General features: G+C 37.5%; 4 protein-coding genes across 4 annotated transcripts in view; all 4 read right to left on the bottom strand.

Moving 5' to 3' along the window:
• LOC111810560 (importin-4-like) overlaps nucleotides 1–4,264 on the bottom strand; it is a 10,622-nt gene extending 6,358 nt beyond the window's left edge. The window contains exons 1-11 of the mRNA XM_023697279.1: nucleotides 3,862–4,264; nucleotides 3,412–3,544; nucleotides 3,006–3,142; nucleotides 2,875–2,920; nucleotides 2,440–2,652; nucleotides 1,831–2,334; nucleotides 1,607–1,741; nucleotides 1,256–1,471; nucleotides 1,084–1,173; nucleotides 757–1,001; nucleotides 581–669 (exon numbers count right to left, since the gene is read on the bottom strand). Of these exons, the coding sequence (XP_023553047.1) occupies nucleotides 581–669; nucleotides 757–1,001; nucleotides 1,084–1,173; nucleotides 1,256–1,471; nucleotides 1,607–1,741; nucleotides 1,831–2,334; nucleotides 2,440–2,652; nucleotides 2,875–2,920; nucleotides 3,006–3,142; nucleotides 3,412–3,544; nucleotides 3,862–4,136 (2,083 nt within the window). The 5' untranslated portion in view covers nucleotides 4,137–4,264. The remainder of the gene's footprint in view (nucleotides 1–580; nucleotides 670–756; nucleotides 1,002–1,083; nucleotides 1,174–1,255; nucleotides 1,472–1,606; nucleotides 1,742–1,830; nucleotides 2,335–2,439; nucleotides 2,653–2,874; nucleotides 2,921–3,005; nucleotides 3,143–3,411; nucleotides 3,545–3,861) is intronic.
• Nucleotides 4,265–4,874: 610 nt separating this feature from the next.
• On the bottom strand, nucleotides 4,875–7,024 carry LOC111809815 (pentatricopeptide repeat-containing protein At3g62890-like). The gene has a single exon (XM_023696250.1). It carries the CDS (start codon nucleotides 6,985–6,987, stop codon nucleotides 4,948–4,950), a length of 2,040 nt encoding a protein of 679 aa, XP_023552018.1. The 5' UTR covers nucleotides 6,988–7,024; the 3' UTR covers nucleotides 4,875–4,947.
• A 908-nt stretch (nucleotides 7,025–7,932) lies between these two features.
• Nucleotides 7,933–9,432, bottom strand: LOC111810435 (12S seed storage globulin 1-like). The gene is made up of 3 exons (XM_023697140.1): nucleotides 9,228–9,432; nucleotides 8,403–9,120; nucleotides 7,933–8,322 (listed from the first exon to the last, which is right to left on the bottom strand). Exons 1-3 carry the CDS (start codon nucleotides 9,412–9,414, stop codon nucleotides 8,169–8,171), a joined length of 1,059 nt encoding a protein of 352 aa, XP_023552908.1. The 5' UTR covers nucleotides 9,415–9,432; the 3' UTR covers nucleotides 7,933–8,168.
• Nucleotides 9,433–10,922: 1,490 nt separating this feature from the next.
• On the bottom strand, nucleotides 10,923–12,424 carry LOC111810306 (11S globulin seed storage protein 2-like). Its single transcript, XM_023696998.1, has 3 exons — nucleotides 12,192–12,424; nucleotides 11,232–11,938; nucleotides 10,923–11,118 (listed from the first exon to the last, which is right to left on the bottom strand). Exons 1-2 carry the CDS (start codon nucleotides 12,385–12,387, stop codon nucleotides 11,340–11,342), a joined length of 795 nt encoding a protein of 264 aa, XP_023552766.1. The 5' UTR covers nucleotides 12,388–12,424; the 3' UTR covers nucleotides 10,923–11,118; nucleotides 11,232–11,339.
• Nucleotides 12,425–14,237: the final 1,813 nt, after the last annotated feature.

Below are 14,237 nucleotides of genomic sequence, written 5' to 3'. Positions count from 1 at the left end.
ATAAAAAAAAAAAAAAAAAAAAAACCTAGTTAGATTGCAAATTCAAGTTGGGTGCGGCTTGCACGGAATATAATAGTAGTTCATCTTTATGTGTAAATGAAACCAATTCTGATTCTTGTACATTTAATAGCCAATTGTTGACAAAAGGTAAATGTTATAACAGAATACCAAGTGTAAATTTAAATAAAGCTGTACATAAAGACGATCAATCTACAGTCATCACTTCTCTCACCAAAACAATTTTCACCTTTTTTATAACTTTTTTTAATAACCAGGCTTTCAATGAAAGCAATGAAGGAAACAAATTTATACATTTGACTTCCTTCTGCTCATACACAATATTTTCAAGATCCAACTTAATAGTATCAAAGTGGTAGTTTGCAACTTAAGTTTTCTTCCAAATATTTACAGTAGAAATGCTTAAGCAGAATTATTGTTTATGATAAATGAATTATGCAGAGAATAAAGTCTAAGAAAAGAAAAATTAGATTTACCAAACATAAAGAATAACTTGAAAAGGACAAGAGTTATCCAATGGCTAAAGATTAATTTTAAAAAAAAGAAGATACTAGCAACTCACGTTCCAATGAAATGATTGCTTGAAGCCTAACATCTTCATGAAAGTATCCAGAATGCCGAACCAAAATCTTTAGTGTCTCCTCCAAATAGCTTAGAAAAGTGAAAGAACCCAAATAGTAATTGATGGCCGCGGGTTCCAGGGGGGGCCCAAAAACAAAAAACTATTGCAAAGGATACGGTGCATAAGAGCTCTTTGTGTGCAGTGCAAACAAGCCAAGAGCTTGTGTTGCAGCTGCTTTTTCATCCAGCACGCCTGTTCTGATACTAACATTTCGAACTCTAGGCTCATCATGAGCTTCATCATCAGATGAAACTCCTCCAAATCCATTTAGATTTTCATCGTCTGATTCATCTATATCGACAGCAGAGCCATCGTCGAGATTGCAAGAAGAGAATGCAAGGGGTACAACATGAGGAAGATACTGTTTACAGAAGGACTTTTAACTTCAAGATTCTGTAAAAAGAGAAAATGATTGACAATGAAAATCATACAAAGATTGTTACCTTTACAAATCCATCATCCAAAATTTCTGCTACATTGCTGAAGAACCCATGAGTGTACTCTCGTAATTCACTGAAGTCCAAGCCAAAACCCTAAGAGAAGAGAAGGAGTGGATTAAGTCTTGGAAGGTAAAATGAGAAATCTAGACCAGCCAAAGACGAGCTTGTGCATTACAGCAATTGCCGCCTCAATAAAAGGAGGTAGAATCTGTTCCATCCGGGTTCTCCCAACAGACATGGCAACTATTCCAACCAACTCAGTAGCTCTTGCTCGGGAACAAAGTTCCTCATCCTTGGTAAGAACCAGAAATACTTTCATCAACTCCAACACTCTCTCAGCATAAGGCAAGAAAGACTGCTCTGCTGCAGCTGCTACTGAACCGATTGCAGACTGTAATTCATTCAACAATTCTCAAGTCATGGAAATATAAGTGGCACATAGATGAGTAAGAATTGAACTAAAAGTGTCCATGGCCAGGTGGAGGTTTATTTATTTATTTATTTTGAAAGAGGGTATAAACTGTACCATGCATGTTTCCTGCAGATTCGGAGGACTTGTCTGAAGGGCAGACAGCAATTTACCCATCAAAGGATCAAGAAAAGGAAGAATTTCCTCACCCATGTTCTCACAAAATGCAGCCAATGCATAGTATGATTTTTCCTGCAAATGAAAAATCACTTTCACTAAAAACTTGTGAGCAGTCCATAATTTATTCATGACATAATTTCTCCTCCATGGATCCACCATACCTTCACTTCATCTGAATTATCTTCAAGGGCATTTAAAATGCAAGGAAGCACACTCTCATAGAGTGACACTATTTCTGGCTGTAAGTGCTCAGCAAATTGACCCAGGGCAAAAGATGCAGCCCCTCTTACCATTTGTTCAGGGTCCCTTAATGCTCCAAGAACAATATGAAGAACTGGTTCTAACCTACTTTTTAAATGTTCTGAACAACCTTCTGATATGATCCCTAAAGATGTCACAGAAGCTTCACGGAATTTTGGATTTGCACTTTGACTACTAAGAGAAGCAAATTCAAGCACAGGAAGGAAAACATGCTTCGATAGATTTAAGGCCATTATATCAATAACCTCAGCAGCAGCTCGATCAGAAGCAAGATCGTCATCTCCATCTCCATCAGATGACTCTGCAAGTAATGGGCACATAACTTGTAGAACAGGGACAATCAATTTGTGCTTTTTCAGGGAATTAGGCTTGTACTTTCCTAGCCACGAGATTATCTGAATTGCCTGAGATTGAACAAGGAAAAAAAAACCAGGAAAGATTAGAACTAAAAATTAAAAAGCATTTTTTCAATAAGAAATTCCTTTTTTTTTTAATGCATATCTCCCAACCTGATGACGAGTGCTAGATTCCAAATTTTGGCTAGAACAAACTTCAAGCGAAAATTGAACAATTGATCTAACAGAATCCCCAAGAAGTGGAGCAGGAGATTCAATTAGTTCATCAAATATTTCAAAAGCTATTACTGCAACATCCTCCTCGCCATTAGCAAGGCACTGCCTGGTAACATTTAAAATGCTGGGAATGAACTCCCGGAATTTGACCTGTGTTAATCGATACGAGTAAATGATTGTTGCATAAACTTGAATAATACATAATAGAAGAGCCCAGGAAACATTGGTATAAGACAGGGCCACCTGGAGGAAATGATAAAACAACTAAAAACCAACACAGTGACACACACACACATATATATATATACTCACGCCAGGAGATCAAAAAATCAAGGATGAATTCCGTTCTAACATATTCCTATTTGGACTTACCACTTCTGCTCCATCATGAGTAAATTCCAGAAACGATCCCACTGCCCTGCACACAAGAAGAAAATACTCATGTAGATAACAAAATTACTTCATGGTACGGAGACGGAGTAAGTAACAAACATAAACATTACTTCAAAGCTGCAATTCTGACACGGCTGCTAGTCTCATCCTGCAAACACTTAAGTAGGAGAGCTTGCAAATCTGTAAAATGTGGTAGGAAAGTATTTCCAATCGTTTCTGTCAGGGAGCTGAATAGAATCAAAGCCACCTACTAACACCAAGGGAATCATACATTTTAGTAAGCTGAAACAATTGGATTTAGTCCATTGCAATTGCAGCGTTTAATCAGACTTCAAAATCTTCAACACAGTAGAAAACATGGACCAACATTGAAACTACAAGAAGAGGATCATACAAAAGATACTCATTCTAAAATTATTTAGTCATTTTGACAATGTAGCCGTGCCTCTGCGGTACAAGTACATTCACACTGATAGATTGCACATTAGTTAAAATTCTTGTAGGGTAAGAACTTACTTCTCTATGATCTTCCTGGGAACTCTGACTACACTGGAACAGAAAAGGCAACAATTCCGGCCATTCCCCTGCTGGAACAGCATATTTAGCAACAATACTTACGACATTCGCACTTGCTCTCCTCACAGGTGGACTGCAAAATCACCAGTACACATTTGTTAATAATAGAACACTCAGAGAATCAATCGCAACATATATGAAAGGAATTCTACACCCTCAATGAAGTCATAATCAATAAAATTTCAATAATAAAACCTAACTAACGCTAGGAAGAAACCAAAGACGTAACTCCACGAATTGGAACACACTCAATTCCCTTTACGCCGAATCATTTGCACTCACTTCAAGCATTCATCTCATTCCACACCATAGTAGAGAGAGCGAAAGAGAGAGAGCTCAATTGTAAAATAAAATTCAGAATTCACAAGAAATAATGTAAATAAAAAAGACCTGTGCTCCATAGTGATGCTCTCAATCAATGACTGCTTAACAAACAACTTGAGTTGAAGTGAAAGCTTAGCCCAATGACCAGTGATCTTTTTGCGGAGCAAAACAGCAGCCAACTGACGGACATTGGGAGTCTTGGCAGTGCGTAGGTGCTGAATAAGAGCAGGCACCACCTGCGGATCCTTGGCCAAGCGCTTAATCTGCTCTTCCGCTTGCCGCCGGGCATCATTGTCAGGCATAAGGAATTGAATGAGCAAAAGCTCCAACGACTGCGGCATGGTGATTGTAGAACGGCGATTCCGGCGACCGTCGCAGAAATTCTCCGGCAATAGAGGCGGAAGGGAGAGTGTAGCAGATGTGGATATTCCAATGGAGGCTCTTTTCCGAGGGCTTTTGGGTTTTGCTTCACATCAAAGATTTTATAGTATACGTTTCGGCGTTCAACTGTGCTTTACAGAACACCGTAATGTTGGTCTCACGCGCCATTTCTCACGCGCCAAAAAATGATTAGCACGATTTGTCGTTTCTATGTAACACACAAGGGAATGTTATGTTATTATTGGATATTAATTTATTCATAAATTGGACTAATTGTAACCATTAAAATGAATTAATTTAAATAATTTATTTAAATATAAAAAATATATAAATTAGAAACAAAAAAAAATGTAAAAATCAAATAAATATAATGATTTTACATAGGTCTTTTTTCGTAATTTTATTATCATTTTTCTGAAATCTTTGTAAAATAATAATTTATTTTATGTGATTTTAAATGAAATAAGTAAAAATAATTTACAAATTATTGTTTTATATTTAATTAATATAATTATTATTATGTAATTTTAATACGACTCCACAACCTTTTAAAATATTTTTTTTAGAAAAAAATTAAATGAGTTATAAACAATTGAATTATCAATCTCATAAATTCTTAATTAAAAGATGTAATATTAAATAACGTATTTAATAAAACTATATAATATATCTATAAATTAAAAATTAAAAGTTTGAAATAGATAAACAGAGATCAAATAATATAATTAGCCCAAAAATTTATAAAACAAAATTTTCCTCAATTTGAATCAATCACCAGTAATCTCCACAAGAACACGAACCCGCTTTGAAGTGATGGAACCGATTCACATCTCGAACAACGACTTCCCGCCCATATATCTCTGATATGAACACCATTGCAGTGTGGCAATCGCCACAGATTCTCAAGTTCTTCGTAACTCGGAGAACGGTTTCGGAAGGAGTGTTGAGGATTCCGAACGCAACGGCGAGCTTCTCACTGTGTGCAATGAGGTTAAATTCTTTCTCTTCCTCGCTGATATCATGCAACACAAAGCTAGTATCAGGAGTGTAGCCAGCTGCCTTCATCTTCTCCGGCAATGCCTCCAAGAACATGTAGATTTCCTTGGTTTGAGGGTGGGACGTGTCGCCACCGAGAAACATATGCGCTATGCCATTGACCTCGATCCAACTGCAACCTGGACTTTTCTTTGTCCCCTGGGATATCAGAATCGCTCTCAGTTTGTCAACTTCCTGCCACCTTCCAGCTTCGGCGTACATGTTTGAGAGCAGGACATAGTTGCCAGTGTTTTCGGGTTCGAGGACAAATAGCTTTCTTGCTGCAGTTTCTGCCATTTCTAGATTGCGGTATTTTCGGCAGGCAGCTAATAACGAACCCCAAATGCTCGGTCCTGCTGGCATTGGCATTTCATCCACAAGTTTACTTGCTTCAGCTAATCTCCCTGCCCGACCTAAGAGATCGACAACACAAGCATAATGCTCAGCTCTGGGATTCGTCGAATATGTGGTGCTCATGTAGTTGAAGTAATTCAAGCCAATGTCAACAAGACCTGAATGGCTGCAAGCGGATAACAATCCTGTGAATGTAATGTCGTCGGGCCGTATGCCTGCTTCGATCATCTCCTGAAAGGTTGACACTGCTTCCCGCCCATGTCCATACGAAGCATAAGCAGTAATCATGGTATTCCAAGCAACCAAACTCTTTTCACTTCTACTAAGCCGGTTGAAACAGTTGCGAGCATCAGCTAAGCTTCCACATTTAGCATACATTGCAGTAAGGGCAATCAGCACAGAAGCATTGGAATTCAAACCCATCCGACAAGCCAACTCGTGAATCCGCCTTCCACGTTCGAGTGCCGATGATTGTGCACAAGCTGGGAGGACACTCATTATAGTCACCCAATTGGGTCTTACTCCTGAATCTTCTTTCAGCATTTCATCAAACAAACTCAATGCCTGCTGTGCCAAGCCGCTCTGTGAGTATCCAGAAATCATAGTCGTCCAAGAGACGATATTCCTCCACGGCATTCTCTCAAAAATCGCCACAGCAGCATCTATAAACCCCCCCTTCATGTAACCAGCAAGTAAAGCATTCCAAGCCGAAACATCTCTAACAGTCATTTTATCAAACACCTTACGCGCATCCTTTATTTCACCACATTTCCCATACAAATCAATCAAAGAAGTAGCCACATACAAATCAAACTGCAACCCAGCTCTCAAAACCAGTCCATGAACACATTTCCCCATCCAAACACTCAACAAATCCACAGAAGACTTAAGAACAAAAGGAAAAGTAAAGTAATCCCCTGTAAATCCCCAAGAATGCATAGAAAAATAAGTGGCAACAGTTCTCTCCGCAAACCCATATCGCGCATAGGCTCGAATCATAGAATTAAACAACAGAGAAGAAGGCTCACTAATCCGATTGAAAACCGCAACAGATGAATCAATATCACCAGAACTCGCATAAAACGCAACCATCTTGGAACCAACAAGTGCAGTGGGCTCAAGGCCACGGAGAAGCATATGGGCATGAACTTGTTGGCCCAATTTCAACAGATTTTGGCCAGTAAGGAACTGGAAAACCGAAGCATAAGATAGAATCGGAGGTGGGTCCGGCGCAGAGAGCGGCTGCAGGAGATTGCGAAGAGTTGCAGAGAGGGAACGGGGCGAGATTGAGCATTTGAATGGTGGGGATGATGGCGGAGGGGCAATGTCGATGTGAGAGGAACCGAGGTAGGAATGGAGGATCCGAAAGAGAAGGCGATTAGGGTTTGGGATGAAGATCGATAACCGAATGCCATTGAGCATCGACAGTCGTTAGGTTTTCCCTCTGTTGTGACCTTCGCAGGGGAGAGAGAAATGGAGGGAAAAGAAAACTTTTGCTTTATATATTTTTAAATTTATATTTATTTCTTCCAATTTTTAAGTTTTAATATTTTTTAAAAGAAATAATTAAATTACTAATAAGTTTTTAAAAAGCCAATTTAATTTTTTTAAAAAAATACTCTTCAAACTTGCATTTATCTCAAAAATAACACAAAATTTTTAAAAAATTTATTAATAATTTAAACTTTCAAAAAAAAAAATCTAAAAAATAACATTAAATTCAAAAATATAATTACATGTTTGGATGAAAAATTAATATTTTATTAGTTTAAAATTAAGTTTTATTAATAATTTTAAATTTATTAAAAAAAATCTAAAATTTATTTTTTTAATTCTAAAATACCCTTTAAAAATACTCATAAGCAACAAAAAGTTAAAACAATTTATAAAGTATCAATAGACCATTTTTATTCATATATTAATGGTAAAAAATTTAAAACTTTTATTTATAAAGTTTTAACCGTAAAAATATTTTTGGAGGGTTACTAATAGTTTCTACGAGAAAAATATTTTTTTGACTTTTTTTAATTTAAAAATATTATTGAGAGATATTTTTATTAATTTAATCTTTCTAACCCTACAAATTTTAATTTAATTTTGAATCTCAAAACTTAGTCTTTATAGTTTTAATATATTTTCTTTTAAGAAGTAAAAAAAATTTAATTTTTGTTTAGCTTTAAAATTTTAACTTGATTTTGAAAAAAATAAATTAATTAAAATATATTTTAGATAAGAAAAATAACAATTTTTCGCTCGTAATAATAGCTTGTCTAGCTTAGATATTTTAGCTCCGGTCCAAAAAATTAAAGGTTTGAATTGATAGAACCAAAAAAATAATTAAAAAAAAAACATAATAAATATAAAAGATATTATATAAGACAATACATTCATCAACAATCATAATCTTCACAATAATTCATATAAAAGTTCAAGTGGTGAAATGACCAGAAAGCCCCCACATCACTATCATAGGGATTGGGGATCAAATTTAATAGCGTAAAAGCCCATAATATTAATTGTTATTATTTAATTATTATTATTATAATAATAATAATAATACCCAAACATTCAAATATTATATTCTAATATTAATAATTCAGTCTTCAATCGGAAGATCCGATCACCGGTGAAGCGTTTGTGATCTTCGATCTAAGAAGCTTCTCGAACTCCGCCGTCACATTGAACGAAACTTGAAATACCTCCGGCGACAATGCCTCCAACACCGACGTCTTTCCGGCCAGTTCTTCCACCACAGGGCTGTTAAATTTTAAAACGTCAAATTTTAAGGTTCAGAGATTAAAGTTAAAAATAAAAGGGTAAAAATTGAAGCTTTTTACTGTGTTGCTGTGATAATGGAGATGCACTCCAAGCCATCTTCTCCGGCGAATTTTCCGACGGCGAAGAATTTGGGGACTAAAATCAGCTGACCCATTTTCACCTCTGCATCAATTTTACTCGAAGATCCAACGATCTGGATTTTCCCACGTCCTTTAGCCACGTAGATCAGTTGATCGTACGGCTCCGCGACGTACACCGGCGAACGGACGGCGTTGGCGTCGAGCTTTTCGAGAATCGCCGTCAACCCAGATTGACCAATGAACGGAAATTTTGATTCCGTCACCGTCGTGACAGCACCGGCGCTGCCCTTGACTCTACCGTCCGGCGCGGCGGCGTCAATGTTGTAAACAAATTTACTGAATTTGGGTGGTTTGGGAAGGGATTGGGTTTGCTGAATTGAGCAAATCAAAGCGTTGGATTGACTTTTGAGAAATTGGGTTGTTTCTTCTCCGTTTAGGGAATAGGTTTTTCCGACGTACTCCGGCGAGAAGCCATGCAGGAGGCTGAGAGGGCCGGAGAGAACAAAATAAGAGATGTCACCAGGAACATGAGCGTTTTTGGATTCACCCAAAAAAATGATTTCCAAATCGGAGTCACCGTCGTTGAACCACCATGACGAGACTCCATTCGGCACCGGAATCAAATCTCCTTTCTTCAAGTTCACCACCACCTCATCGGACTTGCTCGGAAACACCAACCCGACAACTCCATTCTCGCCTACAATCAAAATTTGTCGAGAATTATTTGAAAAGAATCCAAATAGAGACGTGATAGCTTATATTCAAAGTAGACAATATCATATAACACAGTGAGAAGTTAATTACCTTGAAGAACATAGCCCACTTTAGAGCAATCGGCGTAGTGGGGGACCACGAAGCCGCGAGGGCGGAGGAGAAGGCGGCCGGCGGCGACTTTGTTCCGAGCAAGCAAAGGGTATTCAGAAGGCAGCCATTTGTGATAAGATCCAGCTTCTACCTCAGTGAAGGGCTTTGGATTCATCGGCTGTTCCATGGAAGGGGTGGTTTCCGGTGGCTTCCACCTTGGGGTATTTAAAGTAATTCTACCAACAAGTGGGGACCTTTTTATAAATATGTATAATTTAAGGGAGATAATTGCAAAACTTCATCATTAACAACAATCTATACGTGTTTGCAATCATACCCCCCAATTTTATTGAAATTATAAAATTAAAATTAGAATACATCACGTGTTTATTTATAACTACAAAACAATACCCCTTCTTGTCTTCAATCTGCACATGCATGTGTCACAGAGTGTCTCGGGCGACTTCTTTTGAAATGGGTTTTTCAAGGACAGTATCGGGCGGCACTGGCGTGCCGGTATTACGCCCTAACCCGTGTGTTGGAGGTTGCTACATACACTTACTATCCAGGACGGTATGTGTGGGCGAGTGTGCCGAGACAAGTGTCGGGCGACTTCCTTTGAAATGGTCTTTTCAAGGACAATACCGGGCGCCACAGGTGTGCTAATATTGCATCCCAACCCACATGTTGGAGGTTGCTACATACACCCGCTATCCGGGACGGTATCCGTAAATGACATGGCATGGACACGGACATGCGTGTGTCACAGCGTGGGCGAGCGTGCCGAGACGAGTGTCGGGCAACTTCATTTGAAATGGGTTTTTCAATGACACCATCAAGCGGCACAGGTGTGCCAGTATTACACCCCAACTCGCGTGTGGGAGGTTGCTACATACACCCACTATCCAGGACGATATCCGTAAATGGCATGAGCACGAGAGGGCCAATGCCTCAATAGAACCCAGATGGATGGATGTTCGGGAAGTCCCAATGAGATGAGCGACACGCGAGTCCATTCTCAATGGCATGACCAAGCGAGTTGTGATAGCCGACGACATCCCGAGACTCGAGATGATGTCAAGACATATGAACCATGTCGATGGGGATCAAGATGACAAGATGAGAAGCGACATTACATTGAAAGACCTTAAAATATATATATATATACACACACGTACGTACAAATTACAAACATCAAAATCATATTTTAATACATTTTGATTTCGTCTTTTATTAAACGAATCGAATGGTGTATCAAATTAAGCAACCGAACTTTGACTTAATTATTTTAATTTTAATATAATTTAATAATATATTTTAATCGAGTAAGTTATAATAAAGAAATAATTTAATTATTTGTTCATATAAGACAATAATTTTAACATTATTACAAACTTAGGTCTATGAATAAAAATATTAAATTGCTACAAATAATCACATGTCTAAAGTCGTTGAAAAAGTCAAAATGTCATACCAACTAGTTTGAAAAATAAGGAACTTACTAAAAATGTATAATTGAATTTATTGCTAATTTAAATTACTTATTAAAATTACACGTGGAATATAAACTATTATTAATTTAATTATTATCGTGTAACATCATTACAATATATAATATAATAAACGATTATGATATTTTATATAAAAGATTGAATATTATTTATTTATTAAGATTGGGCACGGATTTGAATCATATAATAAAACTAATTATATGCTAATAATGTCGTCCGTCGGGTAAATTATGCATTATTTATTGATGGGTGACGCCTCTGTTATTTTCGATCTAAGAAGGTTTTCTAGCTCAGCTGTCACGTTGAATGAAGCTTGAAAAACTTGTGGGGAAAACGTCCCGAGAATTGATGTTTTTCCTCCCAACTCTTCCAGCTTAGGGCTGTGTTACAAGCAACCGAACTCGGTTAATTATGTACGTTATATTTAATTAATTTATATGATTTTTAAGTTTATAAATATTAATTAAAAAAAAAAATCAAAATTGAATATTACCTTGTGGAAGTGATAATGGTGAAGCACTCCAAGCCTTCTTCGCCGGCGATCTTACCGGCGGCGAAATACTTGGGAACCAAAACCAACTGACCCGCTTTCACCACCGCATCAATTTTCCCCCAAAAACCCAGCAATCTGAACCCGACCCGACCCGCTTGCAACATACACCAGCTGCACCGACGGGTCGGCGACGTATACCGGCGAGCGGGCGGCGTTGGCCTCAAGCTTCTCGAGAACCGCCGTCAACCCAGATTTTGCAATGAACGGAAACTCCTTCTCCGTCACAACCGTCACCGACCCACTTCCCTCGTCTCTAGAAACGACGTCGTATATGTTGAAAACAAGGTCGCCTTGACGGTTAGGCTCCGGCAGCGTTTGGTCTTGCCGGAGTTTGAAAATTAGGCGGTTGGTTTGACTTTTGAGAAGCGCGTCTGTTTCTTCTCCGTTTAGATTATAGACTTTTTGAACGTAGTCCGGCGAGAAGCCTTGTAGTACTCCAAGGGGTCCGGCGAAAACGACGTAGGTAATGTCGCCGGGAATTAGGGCGTTTCGGGTGTCGCCGACGAGAAGGACTTCGAAATCGGAGTCTCCGTCGTTGAACCACCAGGAGGTGACTCCCTCCGGCACCGGAATCAAGTCGCCTTTCTTAAGTCTCACCACTGCTTCGTCGGAGCTTCCACGGAATAGAATCCCGGCAAGTCCGCTACCTGAATACAATTATATATACATATATTTATTTAATTCGATAACTATTTAGAAGGTTTAGACGGTTTGAAAATAAATAAATATATTATGAACTAATTTATTATTTAATAAAAATTGTTTGAATTTAAAAAAATTGAGAAACGCTTAGGTTTAAAAAATATTCCAACCCGACCCAATTCAACCTACGAAGAATCTTACACGACCCTTATTTCTCAATTTACACTAAATATTTAAAAAAAAAAAAAAAAAAAAAACCTTGAAGAACATAGCCAACTTTGGAGGAATCAGAGTTATGGGGAACGGCGAAGCCACGTGGACGGAGGAGGAGTCGGCCGGCGCCGACTTTGGTGTGAGCAATCATCGGAAAATCCGAAGGGAACCATTTATGGAAGGATCCACCTTCTCCTTGGAAGAAGGCTTTTGGACTCATCGGCTCCAAATTCAACTCCATTTTTTCTTTCACTCTTCTTTGAATTCTATGCCCAACTAAGCCCTTCTATTTATACTCATAATTGGGTATTCTACCACCGTTGATCGGCTACTAATATTATTTTTAAGATAGAGGTTTCGAGTCTATCTCGACCCCGACTCTCTTAAAAGAAAGTTATCGAGGACGATAGCTAGTTTAAGTGGGAGAAAGTATCAAATCTAGACTAAGAAGTACGACTGTGACACCGTATGATTTGAAACATACCAAGATCATGATGTTGCACGGTTGAAAAAGTAGGACCGTGATATTGTACAGCTTAACAAGATCGCCGTCTAAATGGGTTTATGGTGATGTCTAGCTTTACAAATAATTACACGTAATTAAAAAATCTAAAATTTATAATAAGATATTATAAAAATTCACACGCCACAAATTATTATTGAAGTTAATAAATTCTATAGTTTGAATTATTTTACGAGCTTTCAAAATTTTCGTTCTAACTACTTTTGTCGGGTTTCAACCATTTTTGTGGAGCCCGAATATAAAATGAGTCACTGGGTGCATAACTTTTTTAAGAAAAAAAACAAAAGAGTAAGATTTGATTTGATGCGTTTATTATAATGTTTATAATCTCAAAATAATAATAACAATAAATTAAATTATCTTATGAGATCTCTATGACTCGTCATAAGTAAAGTCAGACTGCGAAAATAATAATATAAAAGGATATTTTATTTTATTATTTCATCGATTAGTTTCTCCTGAGAAATGACATGAATTAACCGAAATCATGAATAAAAAAATTGAAAGTTACTACATACATGCACATTCTTCTTTAGTCGCTCAATCATAGAAATTTTGTGGTTAAGCATGTTTTACTTAGAACAATTTTATATTGGACGGTCTCTTAAAAATTTTCCAGGAATGCACGAGTGATTAAAAAAAAAGTATGTTGGAAGGACTCGTGTTGGACTATGGGGATAGTATTCACTCTTAAGAAGCGAGAAGTAGGTAACATGGCTATGTCAAAAAATGCCAATAAATTCTAAAATAAGCCGATAATGCCTTAGACACTTGTCTTTCCATCCAATTTGTTACTACTTATATCAACAAGATACACTATCCTAGATAACCTTCTAAGAATTTTCGAGAAAACATGTAAGTGAGGACAAAATATACTAAAAGATTGATTTAAAGTTAAGCACGTTTAAAAGTAAAGTCAAGTAGATAATATGGTCACGTTGCCGATGCCCTCCTAAAAGTAATTCAAAATGAGTAGGTAACATGGTCGGTCATGCATGACCGATATTACAAGCAAATCTCATTTTCTCTTACACACATTATACACATACATACATGCATACATACATATAATTTATTGAACATTTCTATAGAATTCTCTCTTTGACTATCGATGTTTGAAATTCATTATTACAGTTCGAGTTTTAACATTGGCCGAAAAAACCATTAACTAGTTACGTGCACTTCTTATATCATATAAACTTCAAGGCATGTTCTTGCCTGATCTTGAACTTCAAAGAATCAAGCCGCTCGACTCATCGACTCATCGACTCATCGAAGTGTCGAGAGGAAGAAAGGGAAAGAAGGGGGAGGAAAACATGGAGGCCATCATTATTATTCACCCAACCCATCCTCTCTCAACCAAGAAAACTTCAGAGATTCCGAGTTGGGTCTACTGACGAATCAGAAACTAATCCTAACAAGGAAGTCAATCACGCTCCATTTTCCATGGTTTGTTAGAAACTACGAACTTCTACAATGATACGAACTGGAACCCTCATGTTACGAACCTCTACAATGATACGAACTTCTACAATGATATGAACATGGTTTGTTAGAAACTAATCCCC

This window comes from Cucurbita pepo, chromosome LG14 (genome assembly GCF_002806865.2).
Source record: "Cucurbita pepo subsp. pepo cultivar mu-cu-16 chromosome LG14, ASM280686v2, whole genome shotgun sequence".
NCBI classification, from domain to species: Eukaryota; Viridiplantae; Streptophyta; class Magnoliopsida; order Cucurbitales; family Cucurbitaceae; genus Cucurbita; species Cucurbita pepo.
This window is presented reverse-complemented; position numbering and strand designations above follow the sequence as displayed.

Coding starts and splice junctions, on each gene's coding strand:
- LOC111809815 (XM_023696250.1), bottom strand. CDS start 6,987: ATGCTCAATGGCATTCGGTTATCGATCTTCATCCCAAACCCTAATCGC.
- LOC111810435 (XM_023697140.1), bottom strand. CDS start 9,414: ATGGAACAGCCGATGAATCCAAAGCCCTTCACTGAGGTAGAAGCTGGA. Junction 9,121..9,227: donor AGTGGGCTATGTTCTTCAAG/GTAATTAACTTC, acceptor TTTTGATTGTAG/GCGAGAATGGAGTTGTCGGG. Junction 8,323..8,402: donor TCCATTATCACAGCAACACA/GTAAAAAGCTTC, acceptor AAAATTTAACAG/CCCTGTGGTGGAAGAACTGG.
- LOC111810306 (XM_023696998.1), bottom strand. CDS start 12,387: ATGGAGTTGAATTTGGAGCCGATGAGTCCAAAAGCCTTCTTCCAAGGA. Junction 11,939..12,191: donor AGTTGGCTATGTTCTTCAAG/GTTTTTTTTTTT, acceptor AATTGTATTCAG/GTAGCGGACTTGCCGGGATT.